Consider the following 21,082-nt stretch of genomic DNA (forward strand, 5'->3'; position numbering starts at 1 on the left):
AGAAGATGGAGTGTCTTGTATGAAGAACAGCAGAAGTCAGTGTCCTTGGGTCATGGGACATGAAGGTAGAAGGCATAAGGAGCCTGGAAAGGTAGAAGGGAGTCAGATTATGAAGGGTTTTGAATGTGTCCCACAGAAGATTTCGTATTTGATACTGGAGATAATAGAGAGCAGTGGGAATTTATTTATTTGGAGCATGGTGTATGAAATGATAAGATTTAGGCTTTAGGAAGATTAATTTGACAGTTGAGTGGAGAATGGACTACCATAGAGAAAGATTTGTAACAAAAACTCTAAACAATCAGTGAGTCTATGGCAGAGACTTTAAAGATGACCTAATCCAAGCTCTCATACAACAAATGAGGAAACAGGGATGCAGAGAGGGAAAATGACTCACTTTCCCAAATTGTCCCACTGCAAGTTAGATCTGGCTATCTACAATTCTTAGATGCCCACAGTGCCCAGCACAGGGCCAAAACAAATAGCAAGTACTAGATTAAAAACAGTTGCTGACATATTGATCGAGTTTCAAACTCCAAGTTCAATTTTTTTAAAAATTGGCCAGAAATAAAAGGCAGAAAATGATCTGTTTCTGACCTAGAGAAGAAAAGTACTGTGTGTCAAACTGTACTTTCTCACTGAAGCTGGAAAGAGGAAGAGGGAAATATTGGCACCTGCCTTCATACTTTCTGGGTTCAGGTGTCACTGTCCCCAAATGGACTAAGCTTCTTGTAATACGTTAATCACTAATTCAGGCAGTAGTTTTTAATGCTGAAGAAACTGAATCCCCAGGGCTACCTGTGTCCTATCCTGATAAGGGCTCTACATTACAAGACTAAAATAGGAGCAAAGGTGAACTCTTCCATGAACCCACAGGACTTGTTTGAATGAAGAAACTGATCTTGCCCATTCTAACTTGGATCCCTTAATATTAGAGCACTGAAGCAAACTTTAACAAAGAAGAGGTCATTAGCCTGAGAATCGGAAGCCCTGGCTTCCAGCCCCAGCTTTGCAACTGACTTGCTGTAGAATCTGGAACAAATAACTTTCCTTTGAGTCTTTTTCAAAAAGTTGAAACCTTTGCAAATGAAAGGGATGGATTAGATCAGTCATTCTCAAATATTTTGATCTCAAGACCATTTTACATTTTTAAATGTTAGCAAAGATCCCCAAAAAGGCTTTGGTTTACATTTCTTGTGTCTAACAATATTTTCCATATTAAAAATTAAACAGCATTAGCATTATTATGAAAATAAATTTGAGGTCATAGAGATCCTGAGAGGGTCTCAGAGACCAGACTTAGAGAACCAATGGAACAGAGAATTTCTAAAGTACAAGAAAGTCTCTTCTCATTTTTGAGAAAATAAACCAATTAATACCTATGACACTTTGGGATTTGTTCATTAACATTATATCTAAATTATATCCAAAATAATTGGTAAAATTTCAGTGTTAACATCCCAAAATTATCAACATTTTTTTGATGTTCTGCTGGTCTGGAGCTGGGGAGGTATGGAGTTTGTCTAGAATTTACATATTACTTTAAATACAGATAAAATTTTACTCAGATCTTAGATTCTACTATATCCAAGAGCTAGAACTTTGAAATTCTAATCTGTAGTCACAGCCACTTGTCATTCCACTCCTCCTACTCCTCATTCATATTAAACCCATTCTTCATCTACAACCTGACCTCTTATCTCTTGACCCAACCCTAATTTGCCACCCAAATAAGGTAGGTACCCCAGGCATCTTCCTGTCATGTTTCCACACAAGTACTTTTCCATACATGAACATGAGATAATCCCTGATCTCAAGGAACTTATATTCTAACATGGGAGTACATAGAAAAGAGCAGAGAGGACTGAGCAAAAAGCAAGATGTTGCTGCTGGACTTTTACTTCCTCAGTACCTACTTTCTAGTCAATCCCTTGTAGTCTAGCTCCCATGCTCACCCAAAATGTTCTCTCAAAGACCTCCTAATTCCCAATTCAAATAATTTGTTTTCTTTTCTCATGCTCTGTGACCTCTCTGTAACTTGTCTTCCCATTACGCCCCAACAATACTACCCTTAGATAATCTCTTCCCTTTTGTCTCCAGAGACATCTTACTTGCCTGATTTTCCTCTTACCTTTCTAACCCCTCTTTCTTTATCTCATCCTTTTTCTTAATAATTGACATGTTCCCAAATGCTCTATTCTTGATCTATTTCACTACCTTGGCAATATCATTCTTTCACTTCCACAACTGCAAACACCACCTCTGTATAGGCAAAATCTATAATTTTTATTCCTGACTTCTATATCAATAACCCTTACCATCTAAAGGACACCTCCATCTGAAAACTCTATTGCATTTCAAACTTACCATGTACGAAATCAATTTTCTTCTTCTTTTTTATTATTTTTAATAGTGGTATTACCATTCCCTTTACCTTGGATTGTTGTTTTTATATCATTTTTGTTTCTCAATGTGGAGAACATTTTTCATCATCTCATTTCTTCCCTTCTTCCCTCCTTTTAACAAAAAATTTTTAAAAGGGAGGAATTTTATAAAAAGTAAGAAACATATTGAAGAATATCAGGCATCATTTATAATATTCCACTCTCAAAGTCTCCCAGCTCTACCAAAAAAAAATGGGAGAAAATGTCCTCATATCTTTTCTTTGTAAGCAAGCTTGATTATTTTAATTTCAAAGCATTTTTTGGTAATTATTCTTTCCATTTATCATGTTGTATCAATGAATAGATTGATTTCCAGATTCTGCTTCCTTCCTTTTGCAAAAGTCCATGTAAGTTTTTATATGCCTTTCTGAATGCATCAAATTCATAGTTTCTTACATCACTGTAATATTCCAATATATTTACATACCACAACCTGTTTAGCCAACTTCTCAGGTAAAAAGCATTTACTTTGATAACCATTTCCTTTCTATCACACAAAGGGCTATTATACGCTTTTTGTATTGGGGGTTTATTGTTGTTAATTAGTTTGAAAATGTGTCCATTTTCCCATAATCCCTCCACTATCTATTCCTATCTTTTGTTAGTTTTGCCAATTTTGCCAATTTTCTAAGCAAAAGGTGAAACCTCAGAGTTTTTTTTTAAATTTCTTCTAATCAATTATTTGAAGCATTCTTTCATATGGTTATTAATAGTTTGAAATTCTTTTAAGGACTGTCTGTTTATATCCATAGACTATTTCTCTTTCACAAATTATTTTTTCATATATTTCTTAGTTGCTTCTGTAGATTAGATACCAGATATATTTAATATAAACATCTTTACAGTTGATTGCTTATCCTCTTATCCTGTTGCATCAATTTTGTTCATACAAATATCAGTATCTCTTAACAGTATGGCAGTAGTCTCTTAACAAATCTTTCCATCTCTGTTCTCGACTTCAATAAATCTTTTATACCTCTTCAGATCTTATTATGTTACACCCCTGCTCAAAAATCTTTACTGGTTCCCTAATCCCTTCAAAATATAATTCAAGTTCCTCTACCTATTTTCCAAATTCTTTCACAGTCTGGCAGTTCTTAAAGTTTTATACATACATACATACACACATTATATACATACATATACTTATGTACATAAATATATGTGTATGTAGGGTACATGATTTAGACATAAAGGGTAATACCATTCAGGGGTTCTCAAACTATGGCCCGCAGGCCAGATGCGTCCCCGCTGAGGATGTTTATGTGTCTCACCGGGTTATGACAAATGGGCTGAGGGGCAGAGACAGAGTGTAAGGTTTTGGTTTTACTATAGTCCAGCCCTCCAGCAGTCTGAGGGACAGTGAACTGGCCCCCTATTTAAAAAGTTTGAGGACCACTGCAAGCAAATTAGGAGAGGAAGTAACAGTTTACCTGTCAAATCTATGGGGAAAGAAGAATGTATGACCAAATAAGAATCAGAGATCACAGGATATAAAATGGATACTTTTAATTACATTAAATTAAAAAGTGTTTGCACAAATACCACCAATGCAACCAAGATTAGAAGAAAAGCAGAAAGCTGGGGAACAATTTTTATAGCAAGTGTCTCTGATAAAGACTTTATTTCTCAAATATATAGAAAACTGAATCAAATTTATAAGAATATAAATCATTCCCCAATTGATAAATGGTCAAGGAATATAAACAGACAGTTTTCAGATGAAGAATTCAAAGCTATCTGTAGTAATATGAAAAAATGTTCTAAATCACTATTGATTAAAGAAATATAAATTAAAACCACTCTGGGGTAACACCTTATACCTCTATACCTCTTAGAGATGGGCTAATAGGGCAGAAAAGGAAAATGATAAATATTGGAGAGAATGTGAGAAAATTAGAACATTAATTCATCATTAGTGGACCTATGAACTGATCCAGCCATTTTGGAGAACAATTTAGAATTTTGCCCAAAAGTGATGCCCTGTGCATTCCTCTCTCTGGATGAAGAAGACTCTCTCCATCACAAGTCTGTTGGAACTGGCTCGAATCACTTCATTGTTGAAAAGAGGTAAGTCTACCATAGTTATTCATCACACAATTTTGTTGTTGCTGTGTAAAATGTTCTCTTTTGCATATGTGGGTCCTTTTCCCTTTTGTTTTGATCTCTTTGAAATACAGACTCAATAGAAACACCACTGGATCAAAGAGTATGCACAATTTGATAGTCCTTTGGACATTGTTCCAAATTGCTCTCCAGAATGTTTGGATCAATTCACGATTCCACCAACAATGCACCAGTGTCCCAGTTTTCCCACATCCCTTCTGACATTGATCATTATCTTTTTCTGTCATCTTAGCCAGTCTGTGAAGAGTGAAGTTGTACCTCAGACTTGTCTTAGGTTGCATTTCTCTAATCAATAATGATTTAAAGCATTTTTTCTTGTGACTAGAAATGGCTTTAATTTCTTCATCTGAAAACTGTTCATATCCTTTGACCATTTATCAATTGGAGAATGAGACATTTTTAAAAAGGAAAAAAACCTACATATGTGAAAATATTTATAACAGTATTTCTTTGTGGTAGCAAAGAATTGGAAATTGAGGAGATTTCTGTCGAATGAGGAGTGGATAAAAAAGTTGTGCCATATGATTGTAATGGAATACTATTGCACTATAGGAAATGATAAGGAGGATGATTTCAGAAAAAACTGAAAAGACTTACATGAACTGGTGCAAAATGAAGTGAGCAGAATCAGGAGAACATTGTACAAAATAACAGTAATATCACATGATCATATTTTGAATGACTTAGCTATTCTCAGCAATATAATTATTTAAGACAATTCCAAAAGACTAGTGATGAAAAATGTTACCAATCTCCAGGAAAAAATATGATGAAGTCTGAATGCAGATTGAAGCATTCCTATTTCAACTTTATTTTTCTTGGGCTTTTTTTTGGTCTGTTTTTTTTTTTTTACAATATGACTACTATGAAAATGTTTTGCATGACTGCAAATGTATAACCTATATCAATGTCTTCCCAATGAGGGAGTAGGGAAGGAAGGAAGAAGAGAATTTGGAATTCAATTTTCTTTAAATAAATGTTAAAATTTTTTTACATGTAATTAGAAAAAACATATTTGAAAAAAAAAAACTTTGCCAGAAGTCTCCCTAACCTCAAACTCAATCTAGGAACCAGAATTACAAGTCACTGCTTTCCCTCTCCATGAATTCTACAATTCAATGAAACTAAGCTTCTTTCCAGTCTCTGAAAAGTGTTCCAAGATCTTCCATTTTCACACTTTTGCCTAAGCTCTTCCTTATACCTGAAATTTCTTCCCTCCCCCTTTTCACTGTTGAATTCCTATCCAACTTTTAAAGTCCAACTCAGATACCACCCCTTCCAAAAATTCTCCCTTGTTCCTCATGAATATTTTTTTGCATTTTCTAATATCCTTGTTATATAACATTATATATTATAGTTCCTAGTATTTGTATTTTGAGCCCATATTAGATTATAATCTCTATGAGGTCAGGGACCATGTCTTTTCACTCTAAAGTCACTTAATAAATACTTGTTGGAAGAATGGAACTCCCCCCCCCAGTTCTACCATTCCACATCCTCCCTTCTAGCTCAGGCATTCCATGATTCTGCCGTTTGGCAGCAAGCCGGGTCCTCACTTTGTGTGCAGAATACTGATCCTTCCAGATTGAATCCTGGTATGTTCAGCGGCTTCCCATGCAATTTTGTGCATGGTGTCTTGTTGGCTCGATTATGGAATGTGATCTTACTCCCTGCAGTGGGAACAGCATGCAGCCACTTGCTAAACAGTCAGGTGTCCCCATGAATTAAGCTGGCCTATTTATCCATCTGGCCAGGGCCCACGAAGAAAGTAGGGGATTGTTTAAGAAAGTGCAAAGTGTTTAGTTGCAGCTAAAGAACAAAAATGCTTCAGTCAAAAAGGGCAGTCAAGATGAAGGGGCAAAAGTTTCAACAGTGCCTTTCAGAGTCTGAGAAGGTTGAAGCTCCTTCCCTTTCTTGACCCAGGGCCATGTAAGTGTGAAGGGAGACAGGCTCTCCTGCCAGCTAGTTGATGCTCTCCAGGTTCAACTCCACTAAGTCCATGATTCCATCATCTACTTTGCTACCTCATCCAAAACGGGCTGGTTCTCATCTCCATGCCTCTGCCCACTCTATTCTCTCCACTTTCCTTTTAGACTGTAAGCTCCATTCTTTGTATCTCCAGGGATTATTGAGGTGCTTGGCACACAGTAGGTGAATGATCCAGACTACTGTATTCTCTGCCTTCCTTCTGTACAATCTTATTCATCCTCCAAAACCTTGTTCAATCATATTTTCAAAGTCTTCCCTGACTGCAACTAGCCCACAGTTGCTCAACTTTTTCTCCCTCCTTCTCTATATTCTTCTGACACTTAACTAGACTATGCAAACAGCAATAAAAATCCACTGTGTTGGTGTCTTGGTGACCCTAGATCATAAATTCTTTGAGACAAATACTGTGTCTTCTCTAAACTTCTCTAAACTTCCCTAATATCTAACTTAGATCTCTGAACTTAGTACCACAGACTCAAAGTAGGGAAGAACCTCAGAGGCCATTTTGTCTGACTCTTTTTGTTCATGGATCTAGCCTAAGGAATGACACAAGGAATAAACACCAGAGGTGAGATTTGAACCCAGGTCCTCTGACTAGAACGTGAGTATTCTTTCCAATATCTTTCTGCCTCTCTTCCTAATTGCTTAATAAGTAAATGTTGTTAATGCATCTTATATTTCAATGCTAATTGTTTTATGGGTATATGTTATCTTCCCAGCTAGAGAAGAAACTCCCTGAAGGCAAGGATTTCTCCATAAGCCTTTGTCTTCCTTATATAGTTGAGCAGAATATTGAGCGCCCAGTCCATGCCCAGTAGCCAATTAAATCTAAGATAGTCCCATATAGGAATTAGGATGAATAGGGTTTTTTTCCCTCATCAGTTTGAATATGTTAGGGATATTTAATGATAAAAATGAGGCTCCATTTACCTAGATAATCATTTACTAGAAAGAGGCAGTAATGTAGAACTCAAGTAGAAACAGTCTCTTTGGGGACATAATGACTTGGAAAACAACAAATTAATTATCTATATTGTATTGTATTTTTATTTATTTGTTAAACATTTCTCAATTAGAAAGTTTTATGGCTGAGACCAACGTCTCAGTAAAGAGAAAAGAGTCCAGGAGGGGGGGGAAGATTACTTGACCTTTAATTCTTGCTCTGCTGTTGACTGAGTGACTTTGAGCAAGTCCCTTCCTGTCTCTGAGCTACTAGTTCATTCCTCTGTAAAATAAGGGCTTCCATCAAATTATTCTCTAACTTCTAATATTCTCTGATTTAAGGCTCAGAATGGAGCTGATAGTCCTAAGACTTAAGGGACAGAAGAAGATAAATCCAACTCAGTGTTCTCTACTCCCTGGGTGAGTTATTTTAGTTTTCCTCCCCAGCAGGACATGGGAAATCTATCAGAGCCAGAATCAAAAGATCTATTGTAAAATGGATTTTACTAACAAAAAGAGCAATTTCCTATCCTAGCATCAATAACTCCATAAGTTAGGCCATGCAGTGTCAGAGGACGTGGAGATCATTTTTATTCCCTGCCTTGCTGAGGAGAAAACTGAGGTCCAGACAAGGAAAGTGATTTGCCTGAAATCTGTGGATAAAATTCAGCTTATAAAATGAAGAAGCAGAAGCATGATGGAGCACTCACACCCAAAGGTGGCAGGGTGTGGGACCAGACTATCAAACCCTCTCCTGCAAACACTGATCCAATTTTGATCAGATCATAGATTTAAGATTTTGATTTCAATAGAATCTGATTTAGACTCATAATGTCCAGAATGAAAGAGACTTCCAGGATGATCTAGTTCAACTTTCTAATTTTAGAAATGGAAAAACTGAGGTCTGTATACAAAGGTAATTATTTACCTGAGGTTACATCAGGACTACTCCAGGGCTAGAAGCAAAGTCTCCCAGCCCTGTTGCCCCCCATTAGTTCATGTTGAATTCATACTTGAGTTTGAAGGAGATGTAATAAATGACTTTTTACACTTAGGGAAAGTAACCCAAAATATTGCCCTCAAATTGATTTTTAAAAAAATAGTTAATCAGGTTAAGTGACTTGTCCAGGGTCACACAGCTAGTAAATATTTAAGGTTGAATTTGAAATCAGGTTTTCCTGACTCCAGAGTCATGTAAATCAATTTTTAAAAAACAGATTCAGGGACAGCTAGTTGGTGCAGTGGATAGAGCACCAGCCCTGAAGTCAGGAGGATCTGAGTTAAAATCTGGCCTCAGATGCTTAACACTTCCTTGATATATGATCCTAGACAAGTCACTTAACCACAATTGTGTTAATAAATAAAGATTCACTAATACTTAATGTGCAACAAGAAAATGGTATTTACACACATATATTGTATCTGGGTTATATTGTAACATATGTAAAATGTATGGGATTGCCTGTCATCAGGAGGGAGGGAGTGGAGGGAGGGGGGATAATTTGGAAAAATGAATACAAGGGATAATATTATTTTAAAAATTACTCATGCATATATACTGTGGAAAAAATTCTAAATAAAAAAAGAATATTCAATTCTAAAATAAAAAAATAAAGATTCATCAGCTATAAGGGAGTTAGAAAGAAATTCATACTATGTGCAGTCACCATGATTGAAATGAAAACAGGAACAAATAAATGGGGCTATATGGGAGAGGAAGTATGCCATAAAACAGCCTCCCTAATTTTTACTCTTATTCTTGGCAATTATATATTCAACTCAGTTGTTTCTAAACTGCTGTACTACAAGTACAATAAGCATTCTCTAAATTTCAGTATTCCCTTTCCTAGTTTTGCATTTGAATGTTAAAGAATCCAAGTAAAAGAAGCAAGGTCTATTTCCATGCATGTTAATATGGTTTGAATGTTAAAGCAGACAAGTTAGAAGAAACAAGATATGTTTCCAAGCATGTTAATACTGCGGTGCACCAAAGTACTCACCTATGTCATCATTAATTGCCATATAATGTTAGAACTAGATTTCTTCAGAATCTTCCAGTCTAAGGATTCTTAACCTTTATTGTGTCATGAATCCCTTTGTCAGTCTGGGGAGGCCTAGGGATCCCTTCTCAGAACAGGTTGATTTATTTTTGTATGTGTTGTTTAATTAAAAATGGAAGGAAATGCTAAATTTCAGTAACAGATTAGTGAGACATTATTTTTTTCCCTTTCAAGCTCACAGACCTCCAAAATCTATCTACATTTCCTGGTTAAAAATTCTTGCTGTGGTCCAACCCCTTCATTTGACAAAAGAAGGAACAAAGGCCAGGAGAGATGAAGCAATATGCTCAGGGTCACATAAAAAGAGCAAGCACAGCTACCTGTTCTAGTAAATAACAAAACCAGGACTGGTACAAGTTTCTCCTCCAAATCTAGGATGCTTCCCACTACCCAATAGCAACAGACAGTCAATCAACCAATCAATAAGCATTTATTAGGCACCACTATCTACCTGATCCCGTGCTAGGGGCTAGGGTATGTATACAAAACCAAAAATGACATAGTCCCTGCCCTCAAGGAGTTTGCATTCTACAGCCTCTTGGTTCCTTATTAACAGTTGGATACAGGTAGCCCCAGAAACTCTATTTCTGCAATATAAATGTCAGGTTTAGAAAATGCAGCAAGACCTAGGAATGACAGCTACCATGAGTCTCATGGGCCTTCTTTTCCCCTTTCAAGATGGAAGGAAGGCAGGAGGGAAATCAGGGCCTTCTCCCCCTGCCTGTTCTCACTTGAGGTGCTGATCATGCCTCGTGCATCCTAAACTATGCACCCTCTGCCATTCAGATCTTAACTCCCACACAGGCCTGCCAAGCCCTCCCCCCAACTTTGGGTTTCTTCCCTTCCCCCACCCCAAGCCATTGCCATTCTAGCTCCCAAGCTCCCTCTGTATGAGGACACACAATTCCGCACCCCACCTTCTTCTATTGCAGTTCTAGGGCTGCCAAGTTCAGCCCTCCCTTCCCCCACCCAACTTCAAGTCCAGTCCCCCAGCAGCCTGGGGCTAAGGCCAGGCTTTTTTTCCCTTCAGAACATGAAGAAGGAAGGAAGGAAAGCCCCAAACTTCCTAGCAGCCAAAATACAGAACTAGACCCAGAAACTTTCAACATGGGAGTGATTCCATCAAAGAAGGGATGCTAACATACTGGTAGCATTTAGTATATTAATATTTGTAAAGTGCTCTATGGAGTAAGATTACCAGGTTGAAAATTCTGAGATCAGAAGATCATAAGCTTAAGAATGGCAAGGGAACTTTGAGATCATTTAGCTTAATTCTTCCTTTACAACTTTTTTTGGGGGCAGGATCATATGCTTTATGTATAATTTAATTTACCAAGAATTGCCAACTCTCTCATTTTAAAGATGGAGAAACTGAGAGCCAGAGAAAGGATGTGGATTACCTAAAGTGGTACAGGGACTAAGAAAACGAAGCAAGGATTTGAGTCCTGGCCCTTTCTCTCTAAAGCCAATGTTCCTTCTATTAGAAAATAGCAGAGCAAGTCAATAAGCATTTATATACCATGAGTAGAGACTGATAATTGAGAAAAGGATTATTTGAGGCCATTTCCAGATCTCCCGATCTGGTATATATTGGTATAATGCAATAGAAAGATCCACATCTTGCCTTGGATGCCTATAATACTTATAGCCTTAGGCAAGCCCCTTGATTTCTCTGGACCTCAGTTTCCCCATCTATAAAAATCTTAACATCTGGAATCCTATGATGTGCTCCTCAACAAACTGTTAATATTTAGTAAGTTAATGTTTGTAAAGTGATCTGTGAAATAAGATCACAAGATTGAGAACTGGAAAGATTCTGATCTGAGATGAGATCACAAGATCAAGAGTTGGAAGGGAGTTTTGAGATCATTTAATTCCTCCTTCCCAACTTTATTTTTTTGGGGGGGCAGGGTCACATGCTTTATGTATAATCTAATTTACCAAGAATTGCCAACTCTCTTACTTTAAAAATGGAGAAACTGAGGACCACAAAAAAGACATGAATTATCTGAAATGGTACAAAGGATCAGAAACAGAGCAAGGATTTTAATTCTGGCCCTTTCTTTCTAAAGTCAGTGTTCTATCCATTAGACAATGATAGAGAAAGTCAATAAACATTTAGGAAACAGTGCTGTGCACAGTGCTAAGCCCAGCATCCTCAGCCCCAAAGAGTGCAGGATCTAGAGTCAGAGGGAAGACTAGATGAACAGAGCTCAGCTCCCATCTGTGGGAAGTTGGGCCAGACATGACCCTCTCTGGGTAGTAGTATCTTCATCCACTAAATGAGAAGATCCACTGCACACTCTCTCAGGTCCCTTCCAGCTCTAAATCCTAGGGTACATTTTATAAAGAAGAAAATGGAGCCTTAGAGAGGCAGTATAAGTTATACATGGTCACACAGCTAGTAAATGTTGAAGTTTCATATCTGCATCTCTGACCAATAGAGCTACACCTCTTGTCCTTGCCCATCTTTTCATTCCATAAACAATTTAGTATGGAATGAATGGCTACCAGCCGTAAAGATTTATGCCAGCCGGTATGTATAGCAGTTTATCAATAATAATTCCAATAGATTTCCATAGTAGTGAACCATAAGATTGTAGATTTAAGAGCTGGAAGAGAACTTAGCCCTCATTTAGTCCAACCCTTTCAGATTTTTCAGTCTCAAGAAGTTCCCAAGGTCACACAATACCTAAGTGACAATGGCTTGATTTGAATCCAGGTCCTCTCATTTCAAATCTACTGCTTTTTTCCATTGAACTATGTGGCTTCTACAAAGGAACTTTACAATGAAAAAAATCTACAAAATTTTACAATTTACAATTACAAAATTTACAAAACAAAACAAAATATACAATTTCCTTACAACTTTGACTAAAATAGGTACTATTATTGTGCCCACTTTATAGGAGATAAAACAGAGCCAGGAAGGTGGTTTAGGTCCAAAAGTCCCCTGGATATAAATGACAAAGCCAGAATTCAAACTCAGGTTCAGTCTTCCCACAACACATCCTTATTTATCTAGGAAAGCATCAAGCATTTATAAAACAGCTACACTGTGTTAAGTGCTATGCAAACATTACTTATTTGTTTCTCACAGCAACTTTGGAAAGTAGGCACTATCCTTATCTCCATTTTAAAGATGAGAAAACTGAGAGAGACTGAGATTAAATGATTTATCCCAGTCACATAGCATATCCTGACTCCAAGTCCAGCGTTCTATCCACTACAAACCACCTAGAGCTGTCTGCTACCTCTGATAAATACATGCTTCAGTCAGATTAGTAATAGAGATATTGTTTGAGTTATTTTGCTCTCCATGGGCTTCCTAGAGGGAAGTTAGGCTGCTTTGGAAAAAGTAGGTTGGTAAACTTGGGTTCCTGATTTGCAAGGCTGTAATTTACTTGATCTTATTTTCCATTGAATGCCAATTCCCCAATTTGTATCGTCCAGGATGACAAATTTCCCAGGCTTACAAGTACTTCGCATTATACCTTGTCACACACTCTCCCCTTCACATAAACTGGCTTCATCCTTCTCAGGCAGAATTAAGGCATCTTTGTAATGAAAGCAAGGTCTCCTGGTGAGATTGAAACTTGCAATCTCAGCATTCCAGCTCAGCATCCCACTCTCTTTCCATCCCTGCTGACAACATTCCCGAGTTAGGACATAATGTAAGAATTGTTCCCCCTGGGTCAGTCCTGAGAACCTCTGCTCTCACACTCCTGAATTCTGTCTCTGGGAGGGAGGGTATAGTAAGGTAGGGTTACCCTCAGTACCATCTTCCTTAAAAGAGTTGGAACATATTCTAAACTTCCCTTCAGTGACCTAGTTGAGACTTGTTATTGGGGAGTTCTCTGAACCTACTTAACATTTCCAGCTTACACTACCTCTTTGAACATTGATTACATTCATTGTCTACTATTAGTGTAGCCTTAGCTCAGTCAAGTCAAATTCCCCTCTGTGATTCTATTTCTTCCTCTGTAAAATGGGAACAATATATATATATTTGTATCAACCAGTCAACAACAAGCATTTATAAAGCCCTACTAGGTAGTAAATACTGAAAACACACAGAAAGGAGAAAAAACATCTTTGTTTCAAGAAGCTCACAGTCTAATGCAAACAACTATGTGTTAACAAGTTGAAGACAATATAAATTAGAAATAACCTCCAAAGGAAATCCCTAGCCTTAAGGGAGATAAGGAAAGTCTTATTGCAGAAAGTGGGACTTTAGCTGGTACTCAAAGGAAACCAGAGGCAGAGGTGAGAAGAGAGACAGTGTGAATGCTTAGAATCAGATGAAGTATCTTGTTCAAATAACCCTTTCTCAGAATAATGTATTTTAAATGAATAAAAATAATCTAGGATTAGAAAACACAAAAGATAATGAAATATCATTAGAAAGATATTTTAAAATCCAACTTCATAGACCCCAAATTGAAAATACTTGTTCTAGACTGAGCCCTTCACTTTACAATTAAGGAAACTGAGGCTCAATGATTTGCCTAAGATCATGTGAATAATAACAGATTTGAACTCAAGTCAAAAGCACATTTTCACTGACACCATATGGCCTCATACACCTATATGGCAATTTTGTTGTTCAGGCACTTTGTTGCCTATTTTTTTCTTTATTCCTTTTAGGATAACTTTTTTGATATTAGCAGAGCAGGTTTTCCCCTTTTACAGATGAAGAAACTGAGGCTCAGGGAAAGAAAGAAACTTATTCAAACCCATCCAGAAAATCAATAGCAGGGTCAGGATTCAAATCTGGCACCTATGATCCCTACAGTTGGGGTTTTTCCCCCCTCCCACTACAACTGCATCCAAGAAGAGCAGCCCAGTGAGCTCTCAAACCTGGGTCTCCCTCTTTCCATTATCTTGACTTCCCTTTGATTCTGTAAACATTGCTCATACAGAGCTTTGCTTCTACTGCTCTCTGCCCTACTGATGGTTCAAATCCTTTAAGCAATTAATCAACCAATAAGCATTTATTCAGGGATAGCAAGATGATGCAGTGGATAGAGCATGAGCCCTGGAGTGAGGAGGACCATCAGACATTTAACACTATCTGGACAAGTCACTTACCCCCAATTTCCTCGATAAAAATAAAGAAGGAGGAAGAGGAGGAAGAGGAGAAGGAGAAAGAAGAGGAAGAAGAAGAAGAGGAAGAGGAAGAGGAAGAAGAGGGAAGAGAAAGAAGAAGAAGAAGAAGAAGAAGAAGAAGAAGAAGAAGAAGAAGAAGAAGAAGAAGAAGAAGAAGAAGAAGGAGGAGGAGGAGGAGGGAGAGGAGGAGGAGGGAGGAGGAGGAGAGGAGGAGGAGGAGGAGGAGGAGGAGGAGGAGGAGGAGGAGAGGAGGAGGAGGAGGAGGAGGAGGAGGAGGAGGAGGAGGAGGAGGAGGAGGAGAGGAGGAGGAGGAGGAGGAGGAGGAGGAGGAGGAGAGGAGGAGGAGGAGGAGGAGGAGGAGGAGGAGGAGAAGAGGAGAGAGGAAGAAGAGAAGAAGAAGAAGGAGAAGCAAAGAAGAAGAGAAGAAGAAGAAGAAGAAGAGAAGAAGAAGAAGAAGAAGAGAAGAAGAGAAGAAGAGAGAGAGAAGAAGAAGAGAAGAAGAAGAGAAGAAAGAAGAGAAGAAAGAAGAGAAGAGAAGAAGAAAGAAGAAGAAGAAAGATTTTCTTTCCCGAGCAATAGGAGCTGTTGAAGTGTGATGAACAGGAGAGTGTCATAGTCAAATCTGAACCTTAAGGCAATTGTGTAGAGGTATCAATTCCCAGCATCTTCTTCATAAAGCTTTTCCTGACCATTCCAGCCCCTGTTTTTCTCCCTCTTTTTTTCTCCCTCTTCCTTCGTTGCATTTGGACTTTGCGCTTTATAATCTAATTGGTTATATCCAACCTAGAATCTTTCGCTATTTCCCTAGTATTTTGTCTCACTACGTACATTGCAAATACCTGGAGAGAAGCAACTGTCTTCTCTTTCTCTCTATTGCCCACAATTTAGCTTTGTATAAGATTACACAAAGAGTAAACCTTCAGGAAACACTAGCTGAACTCACTTTTCCTTCTAGAAACTCAAGTGTCATTTGAATAACTATCAACTTTCTCCATTTGCCAACAAATGGGATTTCTCTTTCTGTCTCTCTCTCTCTCTGTCTGTCTCTCTCTCTCTCTGTCTCTGTCTCTCTCTGTCTCTCTCTGTCTCTCTGTCTCTCTCTCTGTCTCTCTCTCTCTCTGTCTGTCTCTCTCTCTGTCTGTCTCTCTCTCTGTCTCTCTCTGTCTCTCTGTCTCTGTCTCTGTCTCTGTCTCTGTCTCTGTCTCTCTCTCTGTCTCTCTCTCTCTCTCTCTCTCTCTCTCACACACACACACACACACAGAGCACATTCTATTCAGTTTGTTGATATAAATGTGTGTGATAGATAGAATGTGTGTGTAGATAGAAGGCTTTGATTTGGGCATGATCTGGATTCAAATCCTACCTCTGGCACATAGTAGCTGTGTGACCATGAGCAAATCACTTAAGCTTTCAGTGCCTGGGACAATGCCCTAAAATGATAAGGTTTAGAAGAATTATCCACACATTTATATAATGACAGATTCACACACACACACACACACACACACACACACACACACACACACATACACACACACATTGACTATCCCTCTTCACCCCAGCTCCTGCATCCATGAATTCCTCCAAGGCAAGAAATACATAATATCTTGTATCTCTTATAGCACCTAGCCCAATACTTATACCAAAGTCTTGGTGCAATTTTAGGCTTTAATGAAATTGTACCCAAACTTCTAGAATATTCTGTAGTAGTTATTGTTATTGAGTTGTTTTTCAATCATGTCTGACTGTGAACCAATTTGGGATTTTCTTGGCAAAGATAATTAAGTGGTTTGCCATTTCCTCCTCCAGCTCATTTTTTACAGATGAAGAAACTGAAGCAAATAGTAAAAAAAAAATGTCTGGGGCCAGATTTGAACTCAAGAGTCCTAAGTATTCCTGTCTCCAAGCCTTTCAGTCTATCCACTTTGCCATCTCACTGCCTGAATATTCTGGTTTTTAATGGATATTTTTGAAATTAATGTTGAATAATATTAAGGTATAGTCTCTGACCCATGGTAATTCTATCCTTTCAGATGGAGCCAATTTGTTCCTTAAATTCTGCATACACTATGTGTCTTATCCTGGAAAAACATAACATCTTCATGCTTCTTCTCCTACCTTAAAAATGAGGATTTTAAAATAACTTTGAAATGAAAAGTACCATTTTGATAGGATTGAATTGAAACAGTGTAGAGGAAGAAAAGGAGGTGAGAGAGTAAAGAAAAGAAATTAGAGGAAAGAAAGGGAAAGAAGAATAGAGCAAAGAAATGATAGAAAGATGAGAGGAGAAAATGATAGAGTACAGAGAAGGAAAGAAGGAGTGGAAAGGAGGTGGGAAGAAAAGTAGAGTGGAAAGGAGAAAGGAAAGAGAAAAGGAAGAAGGGGGAAAGAGGAAGGTAGAGGGGAAGAAGGGAAGAAAGGGGAGAGGAAGAGTATAAGAGAAAAGATAAGGAAAGATGAGAGGATGAAAGATAAGAAAAGAGAAAAGAGGGAGAGGAGAGGAGTACTGAAGAGGAGGGGAAAGAGAGCTGAAGAAAGATGAGAGGGGAAATAAAGAGAGGAAGAGAAGAATAAAGGAGGAAAAATCAGAAAAGTAAAGAAGAGAAAGGAGGGAAGATGAAAAGAAGAGGGAGAGAGGAGTAGAAAAGAGAAGAGAGGGTAAATAAGAGAGGAAGAGAAGAGTAAAGGAGAAAAAATCAGAAAAGTAAAGAAGAGAGAGGAGGGAAAAGGAAAAGAAGAGGGAGAGAGGAGTAGAAGAGAGAAGAGAGGGTACAAAGGGAGACAAAGAAATGAAAAGAGAAGTTGAGGAGAGGAAAGGTAGAGAAGTGGAAAGAAGAAAAGAAGAGAGGAGATGAAGAAAGAGGAAGAAGTGAAAGGAGACAAGGAGAGAAGAATAAAGAAGAGGAGGAAGGAGAGAAGTAAGGAGAGAAGAGAACAAAGAAAAAATGGATAAAAAAGGAGAGATAAAAGAGAAGAGGAAAGGGAAGGAAAGGAAAGGAAAATGGAAAAGAAGAAAATCTGTTAAAAAAAAAAACCCACATATGTAATACAGATGTATTACAAATAACTGAGACTTATTATATCAATCCCTTTTGAATATTCTGCCTACTTTTTTTTTCTCTTTCCAATTGCACTGTTCATTCATTATGGAGAAAATAGAAGGCTTTGGAACTCAAAAGTGTTTTTCTTCCCCATGGGAAACAAGCAAAAAATGTGAATGAATTCAGCTTACTGACTTCCATGGTGTTTATTGCTTTTAATGCTAAATGTTAGATCACTTTTGCATAGTTCTTCATAACTGTTTTGTAAGGTAAGCTGTTAGAGTCCTTGGTGGAGAGGGGAACAGAGTGATCCAGATCTGTAATTTCACTAATGTCAGAGGGTTCACTCTATCAATATAGATTAGCAACTCTCCTGAGACATGGAGAGATGAAATACCTTGTTAAGGGGACAACAGAACAGAAAATATCAGATACAGTCCGTTTGACATGGTCTTCCTAACTGAGCTCTTTGTGTATTATAATGACCATTTTATAGATGATGATACTGAGGCTGAGACAGGTGAAATTATTTGCTTACAGCTAATGAGTAGGAGAGACAAGCCCCTATTAAAACCCTTGTGTCTTACAAGGTCTATCCATTTTTGTTTTCCTAATGTATCATTCCAAGTCTCCAAGATAGTCAAAGGGGAATGTCTTCTGTTGATACTTTCCTGAATCCACTTGAGACTTACCCCAGATGAACAAGAGTCCCCTTCCTATACACAAAAAAGGGATCTTTAAATCATACCCCTAGGAATCAGTCTATCCCTCTTGAGGTCCAGATAAATCTGTTCCAGGGAAGTTAGGAAGGCCAAAAGAATGGAAGTGGATGTCAGAAGATAAGAGTCGTGTGATTTCTGAGTGATTTCTGACCTTAAGTCCAAAGAAGTCTAAGTACAGAGTTTAGGAGACAATAGATTCAAACGTGGCTAGAGGGAAGGAGACAAAATTGGGGGTTAGTTCTTCCAAATGTGGGAAGTTGGTATTCTATCTCCAGGAAGATCTAAGCAGGGTGAACCCTGGACACTGGAGAGATGTAGTGATGAGAGAGATCCAGAGAAACTCCTGGAAAGTAGTGTGATCAGAGGGTTATTTCTTCAGAATGCAAGGAAAATTGAAGGTGAAGCAGCTTATCAAATGGAAGCATTAATAGTATAGGACATCTACTTGGGAAAGAACTCCCATAACAGGTGGGAGCTGGGTTGTCAGGGCACAAGGAAGAAATCTGAAATCAAATTCTATCAGAACTGGAAAATTCTTTAAAGATCATTTAATCCATTTCACAAATGGGGAAACTGAGGACCAGGGAGGATAAGTGACTGTCCAAGATCACACAGCTAGTTAGAGGCAGAGGTGGGACTAGGACTCCTAACTCCCTAGCAATACAATGTTTTCCATCAAAGAAAATCTGTCCAGAAGGACCTTTCACAGCAGACAACTTCTTCCACAGCCCCAAACCATTACCTCCCAACAAAGTTCCCGGATTCCCCCGGAACTCCACCAAGTAAATTCAGACCCAGAGAAGCCTTCTTGATTGCAGAGACGACAGAGCCCGAGAGGAGGGATGTCAAACAGCCAGAAACAGTAAGACAGAGTTAGAAAGATAAAGAGATAGGCAGACAGACGGACGGACAGACAGATAGCACTGGGAAATCGTTGAAGAGAATAGGAAAGAAGGAACGCGTTCTACCGCGGAGGCTGGTTGCTTCTGGCATTCCCGACTGGAGAAGGCAGGAACCGGGAAGGGGGAGGACTCTGAAGAGGGCACGCTGAGCAAGTGGGAAGGAGGACGATAGGGAACGCGGGCAGTGGAGGGGCAACTTGCCCTCGGGTCTGGCGCTCTCGCTCTGGGCCGGAGGCTGCGCCACGCAAGTTGGGCCACCTGTGTGGGTGACAGGACGCACACAGGCTCTGTCGCCCCGGGCTGAAGCTGGCCTTGGGGACCGGCGTTACCTGGGGTGGGAGGCTGAAGGGGATGGGCAGCAGCACCAACGGAGTGGCCAGCAGCACCAGCAGACGCCGGATGCACCACAACTTCGTGGCCAGCGCCCCGAGCGCCGCCATAGCCCCACAGGACCCGGACCAGGGTCCAGATTCAGCGCGGGGCCAGCAGCTGGAGTGGGGCGGCCCCTGGGGCAGCAGCTTTATATCCTGGGGGAGGGTCCGCGCGGGGGAGGGGTCTGCTGCTGGGCGGCCCCGGCCCCGAGCCCAGCCGGACCTCCCCGCCCCCTCGTCACTTCTCTTCCCTCCGCCCACTCCCGGGCTGCAGGTCCCTGGCAGAGGGAGGGAGCGGGAAGGGCCTCGGGGCCAGAGTTCCTCAGCTGCCCCAGTGGGATCCCCAAAGATATGTTCGGGCCAAAGAACCTCTTAGGACTGAAGTGGTGTTGAGGCTCCAAATAGACCTGGACCTGGTGCTGATTCGGACCTGTTTCGTCTTAAGCTGTGACATGTCACTTCTTTCTGAGCCTCGATTTTTTTTATCTGTAAAATTGAGCCAAACCTCCTTCACTCGGAAGTCGTTGAATATCAGATGAAACGGTATCGGCCGGAATGCTTTGTAGCTCTAACAAAAATATTCTGGATAGGGGATATCACTGATACTAAATCGCAATGCTTCCCAGTCTTGTACCTACGGGAATTCTTTGGGCTTTAAAATTGAATGAATCAATAAAAATTAACATTAAAAAAACTCACTCGGAACTTAGCTTGGGTCTGAGAGCTTAATAGAAAAGAGCGTCAGCTTGGCCTTCTAAAACCCTGGGTCGATTGCTTCGAAGAGGCAGCAATATATCTTAGAGAGAGCTATTGCGATTCCAAGAGGGCGCGAGCTTCTTATCGGGAGTTATATGTCACAATTTTAGGGATCCTGTGGTTGGATCTTTCCGTGGCTTTCCGTGAAATTGCCTTTACAGAATTTCAGGCTTCCTGAAAGAAAAAAAAAGGGGGGGAAATTTCTATCTCCCAATAAATTTCACGGTTGGGGATGGGGAAGAGTGTTGGTATAGGTATCTGTTTGGCTTTCTAGCCCCAACCCATCCTTTAAGCCTTGTTGAACAATATTCCTCTTCCCAAATTCTGCCATCTACCCAAAATGGCTTTTTCTTTATTCCTCACTCACAGTCCTCCATCTCCCAACTCCATCTCTTTGCCCCAGCTATCTCCAGAGGTCTGAAATACAATCCCCTCTTACCTTTATCTCATTCAGGGCTTTTTTCCCTTTAGCATCCTTTTTTTTTTTTCTTTTTTCCCTGAGATTAATTGGGGTTAAGTGACTTGCCCAGGGTCACACAGCTAGGAAGTATTAAGTGTCTGAGACCAAATTTGAACTCAGGTCCTTCTGACTTCAGAGTTGGTGCTCTATCCACTCAGG

At 39.4% G+C, this 21,082-nt stretch overlaps 1 protein-coding gene across 2 annotated transcripts in view; it reads right to left on the bottom strand.

Annotated features, from left to right (window-relative positions):
- The window catches only part of SLC13A3 (solute carrier family 13 member 3), a 76,323-nt gene extending 56,497 nt beyond the window's left edge, over positions 1-19,826 (bottom strand). Inside the window, exon 1 of one of the 2 annotated variants that reach the window (XM_074288537.1) lies at positions 19,666-19,826. In XM_074288537.1, coding sequence (XP_074144638.1) covers positions 19,666-19,776 — 111 coding nt within the window. In that variant the 5' untranslated portion in view covers positions 19,777-19,826. The remainder of the gene's footprint in view (positions 1-19,665) is intronic. The other variant, XM_074288538.1, reaches the window with a different exon arrangement.
- Positions 19,827-21,082: the final 1,256 nt, after the last annotated feature.

This window comes from Sminthopsis crassicaudata, chromosome 2 (genome assembly GCF_048593235.1).
Source record: "Sminthopsis crassicaudata isolate SCR6 chromosome 2, ASM4859323v1, whole genome shotgun sequence".
In the NCBI taxonomy this organism is placed as follows: domain Eukaryota; kingdom Metazoa; phylum Chordata; class Mammalia; order Dasyuromorphia; family Dasyuridae; genus Sminthopsis; species Sminthopsis crassicaudata.